We start from the raw sequence: 10000 nt of genomic DNA on the forward strand, positions 1-10000 counted from the left end.
TCCCCTGTGCTCACAGGGTAGGTCTTTAGGCCATGAGCTAAGGGCGGGGTAACCCCTACAGAAACCTAGAGGGCTGAAGACAGCGGTACTGGGCCAGCGCGCGCCTTCTAACAAACCACAGTGCCATGCAAATACGCACAAGAGACAGAGTTGGACAGATCATGTGAAACCGATGGCGCTCGCCCACTGAGGTCCCTCCAGGGTGGTGCAGTGCCGGGCTCCGCGCCTCAACGGAGTCCGCCCTCAGCGACTGGAGGTCACCCTCGTCCGTCTTGGCACGCCAGGAGACGGCGGAGGAATGCGACTAGCAGCACATCAACTTCATCCAAGAAGCGTCAACCTTTCATGGTTATGCATTGGAATGCAGAAGGAGTCATGAACAAAAAAACGGAGCTAGAACACCTCCTGCATGAGAAAAACATCAACATCTGCTGCATTCAAGAAACCCACCTGCAAAGCGGAAAAGCATTCAAAGTCAGAGGCTATCAGTGCTTCAGGTCGGACAGAGCAGAAAGACGCAAAGGTGGTATCCTGACCCTTGTTAGGAACAACATACACTCCTGCGAATCAGCCGTCCACATGGAGAATGCCGAGTACCAAACGATTAGGGCCAAACTGAATGACACAGAGTTGCACATCCTGAACTTCTACTGCCCCGACGACCGTCCACTGTCCCTCGACACCATAGAGGTCCCAGACGCAAGTTTTCTTGCTGTGGGTGACTTCAACAGCCACTCCCAGAGCTGGGGTTACGACCATATGGACCGCCGAGGTGAAGAAGTGGAAGACTGGCAAGACGACCATCATCTCCTTCTCATCAACTCCCCAAGCGACACCCCAACCTTCTATTCCAGACGATGGCGCTCCACCACTACCCCTGACCTTGCCTTTTGCACTGACGACCTCCACGGAGACGTTAGCAGAAAAGTAGGGGATCAGCTGGGAGGCAGCGATCACAGGCCAGTGTTCATCACTATCAACAGGAACACCACCAACACTCCAGTGCCCCCACGCTGGAATTACAAGAAGGCCAAATGGGGTCTCTTCAGACACCGCACCAATGCTCTTACCAGGGACATCCACGTCCACGGCAGAGACATCAATAACATTGTCAGAGAGCTGAACGGCTGCATCCTTCAAGCAGCCCAAGAATGTATTCCACGTGGAGCTCGCAAAGACTACAAACCCTACTGGTCAAACCAGCTTCAAGAACTTCAGGACGAGATGACAGAAGCCAGACAGGAAGCAGAAAGAAATCCATCAGATGAGAACCACCTGCGACTTCAGCAGACGAAAGCCAAATTCCTCAAGGCAAAAGTACAAGCGAGACGCCAGAGCTGGAGAGAGAAGACAGCGGCGCTGAACCTTGAGAAAGATGGAAGGAAGCTGTGGAAAGTTGTAGGTCAACTCAATGATGAAGGCAGCAGAGCTCAAACAACTACGCTGGAGAAGAACGGAGAGTTACTGACAGGACGACGCGCAGCCAACCGCTTTGCTGACAATTACGCAGAGGAGAGCAATGTACCTGTCAGCCCTCTCCAAACAAGAGAAGCAAGAAGGGAACAGAGAGAATGGACCCACAACACCGATGTGAAACTCATGAAGCAGCCCCTCACTCTTTACGAGCTTCAGACAGCTCTGAGGAAACTAAAAACCAGGAAATCCCCAGGGCCAGATGGGATCACTAACGAGATGTTGAAGCACCTCGGCAACACCGCCGTCCTGAAACTTCTGGAGGTTTACAACCACAGCTGGGAAACTGGGACCTTGGCTCAAGTCTGGCGAGAAGCCATCATGATTCCTATCCTTAAGAAAGGAAAGGACAAGAAGAAGGCGGCCAGCTACAGACCAATCAGCCTGACCAGCTGCGTTGTGAAGACCCTAGAAAGGATGGTGAACCAGCGCCTGCTTTGGTATCTCGAGACTGAAAACATCCTGGTTTCTGAACAGGCAGGCTTTCGTCAGTTTCACAGCACAGAGGACCAAGCTACCTACCTCGCACAAGAAATAGAAGATGCGTTCCAGGAGCAGAAGGTAGTTCTTGCTGCCTGGATTGATCTGCAAAAGGCCTTTGATAAAGTCTGGACTGACGGCCTCCTCGTGAAGCTGCAGAGATGTGGGGTCGCAGGGAACATGCTGCGCTGGATCAGATCCTATCTCCACAACCGCAGGGCAAGGGTCACAGTTGACGGACACAAAGGCAAGAAAGTACTGCTGCGACATGGAGTTCCACAGGGAGGAGTCCTCTCCCCTTCCCTCTTCTTGATCTTCATCAATGACCTCATTGAAACACTTCCCAAAGGTATCCATGCTACACTCTACGCTGATGACCTAGTGATGTGGTGTAAGGAGGAACATGCCACTACCGCCACCTACAGAATGCAGCTAGCAGCAGACCGCTTAGCAGCATGGGCAGAGGAGTGGTGTGTAGCCATCAACAAAGAAAAGTCCTCTACAACACTCTTCACACTGTCACCAAAACAAAAACCAGGAACCATCAAACTGGACGACACACCCCTGAGAAGTGACGGGGAGGCTACCTATCTTGGTGTCACCTTCGACAAGAGACAAACCTGGAAGCCACACATCAAACGTGCTGAAGCAAAAGCCAGACGCAAGTTGGCCATCATGCGAAAGCTAGCCGGAACCAGCTGGGGAGCAAACGAAACGATACTCAAGCGCGTCTACCAGGGAACCGTCAGGCCCCACCTTGAGTACGGCTCAACAGCCTGGTCTACTGCAGCGAAGACCCACCAGCAGTCTCTGGATAGGGTCCAAAATCAAGCCCTACGCATCATCACCGGATCCATGCGATCCACACCAATCAAGGCCATGGAGGAGGTTACTGCCATACAACCCCTTGCACAAAGGAGAGACGCCAAAATCATGGTCCAAGCAGAAAAGTTCCAGTGCCTGCCTGATCATCCGATGAAGAAGAGGATGAACGGACTGACAAAGAACCGCCTCAAGCGCAGTAGCTTTATCCATGAAAGCAAGAGACTTGCCAGGGCGCACCGGGATGGTGTGCCTCCATCGACGCTTCCACTGAGTCCCAACGACCTGCCGCAGCCATGGAATGAAGACTCCACAAGTTTTCATATCTCAACATCAGTCCCTCAGGTCGCTCCAGGAGACTCTCAGGATGACACGGCCAAACGCACTCTGACACAAGCCATGATTGCTGAAAGGTACCCTGAAGAATCCTGGATTCACGTGTACACAGATGGCTCTGCAACCAACGCTGTTGCTGACGGAGGAGCAGGAGTGTACATGAAGTCTCCTGAGCACCACACATCCACAGCAAGGATACCCACAGGAAAGTACTGTTCAAACTACGCAGCTGAGGTTCAGGCGCTCATACAGGCCGCTTCAATGGTTCACGACTCGGAGAGCGAATGCCCACAAGTTGTCTTTCTGACAGATGCGTTGTCTGTCCTGGAAGCCCTTGCAAGAGATAAACTTCCTCGTCTCAAGGAGAAACTACAAGAAGTTGCCCAGCAACGACGAGTAGTGCTGCAATGGGTTCCAGCCCACTGCGGAATTCCAGGCAACGAAATTGCGGACCAGCTCGCCAAACTCGGAGCGAAAGAAAGACAACCAAACAACAGTGTTAGCTTCGCTGAAAAGAAGACCCTCGTGAAGGCAGCACTACGACCACAAGCCACAAGGGATGCATATCACGAGCTTGAACGCTGGCAGCAGGTAGCAATTATGCGCTTACGCACAGGACACTGCCGCCTTAACGCGCACATGTTCAAGAAGCTGAAGCTGGCACCATCACAGACCTGTCCCTGTGGTCTTGAAGACCAAACACCAGAACATGTTCTGCAGACTTGTCCCCTCCACCAGGGACTGAGAGACACCGTGTGGCCAGAAGCGACCCCACTACGCACCAAGCTCTACGGCTGCAGACAAGACCTGGAAGCCACGACGACATTTGTCTCGCAGGCCAGCCTGACTCTGTGATAAGTGCGACCGAAAAGAAGAAGAAGAAGACGTTCATTTTTTTTCGGCGGAGGGGTAGGCGTTGGGGGTAGGGCATGTTTCTGTCTGTTCTGTCTCACCAATGTGATGTCTGTTCTGTGTCACCAATGTGATGTCTGTTCTGTGTCACCAGTGTGGTGTCTGTTCTGTCTCACAAATGTGGTGTCTGTTCTGTCTGTACAGTCTGTACTGTCTCACCAGTGTGGTGTCTGCACTGTCTCACCAATGTGGTGTCTGTACTGTCTGTTCTGTCTCACCAATATGGTGTCTGTTCTGTCTTCTGTCTGTTCTGTCTCACCAATGTGGTGTCTGTTCTGTCTGTTCTTTCTCACCAATATGGTGTCTGTTCTGCCGGCACTGTCTCACCAGTGTGGTGTCTGTACTGTCTGTTCTGTCTCACCAGTATGGTGTCTGTTCTGCCGGCACTGTCTCACCAGTGTGGTGTCTGTACTGTCTGTTCTGTCTCACCAGTGTGGTGTCTATTCTGTCTGTACTGTCTAACCAACGTGTTGTCTGTTCTGCCTCAGTAACGTGATGTCTGTACTGTCTGTTCTGTCTCACCAATGTGGTGTTTGTTCTGTCTGTTCTGTCTCACCAGTGTGGTGTTTGTTGTCTGTTCTGTCTCACCAGTGTGGTGTCTGTTCTGTCTGTTCTGTCTCACCAATGTGGTGTCTGTTCTGTCTGTTCTGTCTCACCAGTGTGGTGTCTGTACTGTCTGTACTGTCTGTTCTGTATCACCAGTGTGGTGTCTGTTCTGTCCGTTCTGTCTCACCAGTGTGGTGTTTGTTGTCTGTTCTGTCTCACCAGTGTGGTGTTTGTTCTGTCTGTTCTGTCTCACCAGTGTGGTGTCTGTTCTGTCTGTTCTGTCTCACCAGTGTAGTGTTTGTTCTGTCTGTTCTGTCTCACCAGTGTGGTGTTTGTTCTGCCGGCACTGTCTCACCAGTGTGGTGTCTGTTCTGTCTGTTCTGTCTCACCAGTGTAGTGTTTGTTCTGTCTGTTCTGTCTCATCAGTGTGGTGGTGGTTCTGTCTCACCAGTGTGGTGTCTGTACTGTCTGTACTGTCTCACCAGTGTGGTGTCTGTACTGTCCCACCAATGTGGTGTCTGTACTGTCAGTTCTGTCTCACCATTGTGGTGTCTGTACTGTCTGTACTGCTTCACTAGTGTGGTGTGTGTACTGTCTGTTCTATCTCACCAATGTGGTGTCTGTACTGTCTGTTCTGTCTCACCAGTGTGGTGTCTGTACTGTCTCTACTGTCTCACCAGTGTGGTGTCTGTACTGTCAGTTCTGTCTCACCATTGTGGTGTCTGTACTGTCTGTACTGCTTCACTAGTGTGGTGTGTGTACTGTCTGTTCTGTCTCACCAGTGTGGTGTCTGTACTGTCTCACCATTGTGGTGTCTGTTCTGTCTGTTATGTCTGTACTGTCTCACCAATGTGGTGTCTATTCTGTCTGTACTGTCTCACCAACGTGGTGTCTGTACTGTCTGTTCTGTCTCACCAATATGGTGTATGTTCTGTCTGTTCTGTCTCACCAGTGTGGTGTCTGTTCTGTGTGTTCTGTCTCACCAGTGTGGTGTCTGTTCTGTCTGTTCTGTCTCAACAATGTAGTATTTGTTCTGTTCTGTCTCACCAATGTGATGTCTGTTCTGCCGGCACTGTCTCACCAGTGTGGTGTTTGTTCTGTCTCACCAGTGTGGTGTGTGTACTGTCTGTACTGTTTCACTAATGTGGTGTGTGTACTGTCTGTACTGTCTCACCAGTGTGGTGTCTGTACTGTCTGTACTGTCTCACCAGTGTGGTGTTTGTTCTGTCTCACCAATGTGGTGTCTGTACTGTCTGTACTGTTTCACTAATGTGGTGTGTGTACTGTCTGTACTGTTTCACTAATGTGGTGTGTGTACTGTCTGTTCTGTCTCACCAGTGTGGTGTCTGTACTGTCTGTACTGTCTCACCAGTGTGGTGTGTGTTCTGTCTCACCAATGTGGTGTCTGTACTGTCTGTATTGTCTTACCAGTGTGGTGTCTCACCAATGCGGTGTCTGTTCTGTCTCACCAAAATGGCGTCTGTACTGTCTCACCAATGTGGTGTCTGTACTGTCTGTACTGTCTCACCGATGTGGTGTCTGTATTGTCTCACCAATCAGGTGTCTGTGCTGTCTGTACTGTCTCACCAATGTGGTGTCTGTTCTGTCTCACCAAAATGGTGTCTGTTCTGTCTCACCAGTGTGGTGTCTGTACTGTCTGTACTGTCTCACCAGTGTGGTGTCTGTACTGTCTGTACTGTCTCACCAGTGTGGTGTTTGTTCTGTCTCACCAATGTGGTGTCTGTACTGTCTGTATTGTCTTACCAGTGTGGTGTCTCACCAATGCGGTGTCTGTTCTGTCTCACCAAAATGGCGTCTGTACTGTCTCACCAATGTGGTGTCTGTACTGTCTGTACTGTCTCACCGATGTGGTGTCTGTATTGTCTCACCAATCAGGTGTCTGTACTGTCTGTACTGTCTCACCAATGTGGTGTCTGTTCTGTCTCACCAAAATGGTGTCTGTTCTGTCTCACCAGTGTGGTGTCTGTACTGTCTGTACTGTCTCACCAATGTGTTGTCTGTACTGTCTGTAGTGTCTCACCAATGTGCTGTCTGTACTGTCTTTACTGTCTCACCAATGTGGTGTGTGTACTGTCTGTGCTGTCTCACCAGTGTGGTGTCTGTACTGTTTGTACTGTCTCACCAGTGTGGTGTTTGTTCTGTGTCACCAGTGTGGTGTCTGTACTGTCTGTACTTTCTCACCAATGTTGTGTCTGTACTGTCTGTACTGTCTCATCAATGTGGTGTCTGTACTGTCTCACTAATGTGGTGTCTGTACTGTCTCACCATACTGTCTGTAGTGTCTCACCAATGTGGTGTCTGTATTGTCTGTACTGTCTCACCAATGTGGTGTGTGTACTGTCTGTACTGTCTCACCGTGGTGTCTGTACTGTCTCACCATTGTGGTGTCTGTACTGTCTGTACTGTCTCACCAATGTGGTGTCTGTACTGTCTGTACTGTCTCACCAATGTGGTGTCTGTTCTGTCTCACCAGTGTGGTGTCTGTTCTGTCTGTACTGTCTCACCAATGTGGTGTCTATTCTGTCTGTACTGTCTCACCAATGTGGTGTCTGTTCTGTCTCACCAATGTGGTGTCTGTTCTGTCTGTACTGTCTCACCAATGTGGTGTCTGTACTGTCTCACCAATGTGGTGTCTATTCTGTCTGCACTGTCTCACCAATGTGGTGTCTGTTCTGTCTCACCAATGTGGTGTCTGTTCTGTCTGTACTGTCTCACCAATGTGGTGTTTGTACTGTCTCACCAATGTGGTGTCTGTTCTGTCTGTACAGTCTCACCAATGTGGTGTTTGTACTGTCTCACCAATGTGGTGTCTGTGCTGCCTCACCAATGTGGTGTCTAGTATGTCTGCACCCTCTCACAAATGGAGTGTCTCTTATGTAGGAGGAAGGTGGTAGAATGGTTAAGACGCTTATCGGCCAATACAGTGTTTATGAGGTTCTGGGTTCGATTCCTGCTCTTGCCCTTTCTCACAAGAAGTGAAAAAAAAAAAGCAACTGTGCGTCTAGTCATTCGAGTGAAAAAATTAAACGAGGTCCCGTGTGTAACACGCGCTTGATGCTTTGAAAAAACAAACGAAACAAAAACATGGCATCATAAGTGTTATCCTCTGGCAAAATTTTGTAGGAGAAATCTGTTCTGATAGGTGCACACACACACACACACACACACACACACACACACACACACACATATATATATATATTTATACATATATATATATATAGATTGTTATATATATATATATATATATATATATATATATATATATATATATATATATATATGTGTGTGTGTGTGTGTGTGTGTGTGTGTGTGTGTGTGTGTGTGTGTGTGTGCACAAGGCCTGATTAAGCGCGTTGGGTTATGCTGTCATTTAGACCTCTGCCTAGCAGATGTGGTGTGTAGCATATATACATGGATTTGTCCGAACGCAGTGACACCTCCTTGAGAAAACAACAAAAACAACAACAGAAAAAACAACAACTGAAACTTAAACGGAAACTGTTGTGATGGATTCAGGCCTGTTCCACGCGGTGCTGACAGACGAGCCCGACATGCAGCTGGTGGAGCGACTGCTGAAGAGCTGGTGCCGTCTGTGCAAGGTCATCAACGGCGAGGTCCGCTGGCTCAAGTGCCTGGCGCACAAGCGCGCGTGCAGCCTGCGCGTGATTATGCTGCTGGAGAAGTACGAGAACACCATAGAGCTGGCCCTGGCCGCGCTGGCCGGCAAGACGCTCATCATCCAGAACTGGCGGAAAGAAGGTGAGCTTCGTGTGTTGGTGATAAGTGTTGGTTTGTGGTGGTGGTGCTCCGCTGACTGTGTATATGAGTATCTTCTTCTTCGATCGTGGGCTGCAACTCCCACGGTCACCCGTATGTACACGAGTGCGCTTTTATGTGTATGACTGTTTTTACCCCCGCCATGTAGGCAGCCATACACCGTTTTCGGTGCTGGGTATGATTTTTTTTCATAACCCACCGAATACTTACATACTTTCATGGATTACAGGATCTTAGAAGTCCGTATTTGATCTTCTGCTTGCGTATACACACGAAGGGGGTTCAGGCATAAGCAGGTCGGCATACAGGTATGACATGGGAGATCTAAAAATCGCCACCTTTTTCCCATCAGGCGCCGGTACCGAGATTCGAACCCGGGACCCTCAGATTGAAAGCCCAACGCTTTAACCATTCGGCTGTTGCGCCCGTCGTATACGAGTATGATATAGTCCTCTTCCCAACACCGACTGTCCCTCTTGGCCGAGAGAGTGGGGATGTCACTTGGGTAAGAGACTTACCACTGTAATCAAATTCAAGCCCAGATAGTCGGGACAGCAGTTGCTTCCTCTGCTGTTCTGATGCTCATAGTCGGACACAACTGACTATCTTACATACATAGTCCCTCTACCGTCCTACCGTTCATTTAAATTTCTGTTTGCATTGTATATTTTGACTTCCATAAAATGAGTACATTCCATCAGAATAGAACTAAAGCAGGAATGTCTTTGCTATTACTTTGCATTCGGTACACACCACAGGACGCGGTTGTTTGTTTTTGGGACTTTTTTAGGGCGGGGGGGGTATGTGTGTATGTGTGGGGGGAGGGATGTGGGGGTGTGTGGGGGGGAGGGGGGGTAGAGCGTTAGTGTGTGCATAAGTGTGTGTGTGTGTCTGCGGAAGTGTATGTCCGAGCGTGTCGTGTCTCTAACCTGGGAAGCACCGTTGTCTGTCTGTCGGTGGGCAGACATCATGAAGAACATGGACATCAACGCCAGGGACAGCTCCTACCAGTACGGCTACCCGGACTACCCGTCCTGCCCGCGGCCATTGCTGGCCGGCGTGTGGGAGACCAACAACTACGACATGGTGGCCGAGCTCATGAAGATGGAGCCCGACCTCAGCGTCCCCTTCCGCTTCGAGCCCGAGGCCCACCACAAGGCCAAACCCCTCTTCTTCTATGTGAGTCGCTGCCTGGTGCCTTGGTATTTTGACATCAACAGCTTAGTATTTTAACGTCAACAGTTTGGTATTTTCACGTTAGGAGCTTGGTATTGTAACTCTACAGTTTGGTATTTTAACGTTAGCAGTTTGGTTTCATTATGTCAGCAATTTTGTATTTTGACATCAGCAGCTTGGTATTAAGGCTTAGCCTGTCTTCTTCCATGTGAGTTGCTGTATGTCATCTCGGTATTTCAACGTCTGCAGCTTTGTATTAAGCCATGCCCCTCTTCTTCTGTGTGAGTCACTGCATGGTGTCTTGGTACTGATAGTTTAACGTCAGCAGCTTGGTATTTCAACGTCAACAGTTTGATGTTTGAATTTAATGTCAGCAGTTTGGTAATATGCCAACAACTTGGTATTTTAATGTGAGCAGCTTAGTATTTATTGTAAGCAGCTCAACAGAATTATA

At 49.3% G+C, this 10000-nt stretch overlaps 1 protein-coding gene across 2 annotated transcripts in view; it reads left to right on the forward strand.

The window, feature by feature from the left end:
* LOC143281995 (uncharacterized) overlaps positions 1–10000 on the forward strand; it is a 36576-nt gene that overhangs the window by 15129 nt on the left and 11447 nt on the right. For both annotated transcript variants that reach the window (XM_076587379.1, XM_076587380.1), the window contains exons 5-6: positions 8110–8352; positions 9335–9549. In XM_076587379.1, coding sequence (XP_076443494.1) covers positions 8110–8352; positions 9335–9549 — 458 coding nt within the window. The remainder of the gene's footprint in view (positions 1–8109; positions 8353–9334; positions 9550–10000) is intronic.

Source organism: Babylonia areolata, chromosome 5, assembly GCF_041734735.1.
Source record: "Babylonia areolata isolate BAREFJ2019XMU chromosome 5, ASM4173473v1, whole genome shotgun sequence".
In the NCBI taxonomy this organism is placed as follows: domain Eukaryota; kingdom Metazoa; phylum Mollusca; class Gastropoda; order Neogastropoda; family Buccinidae; genus Babylonia; species Babylonia areolata.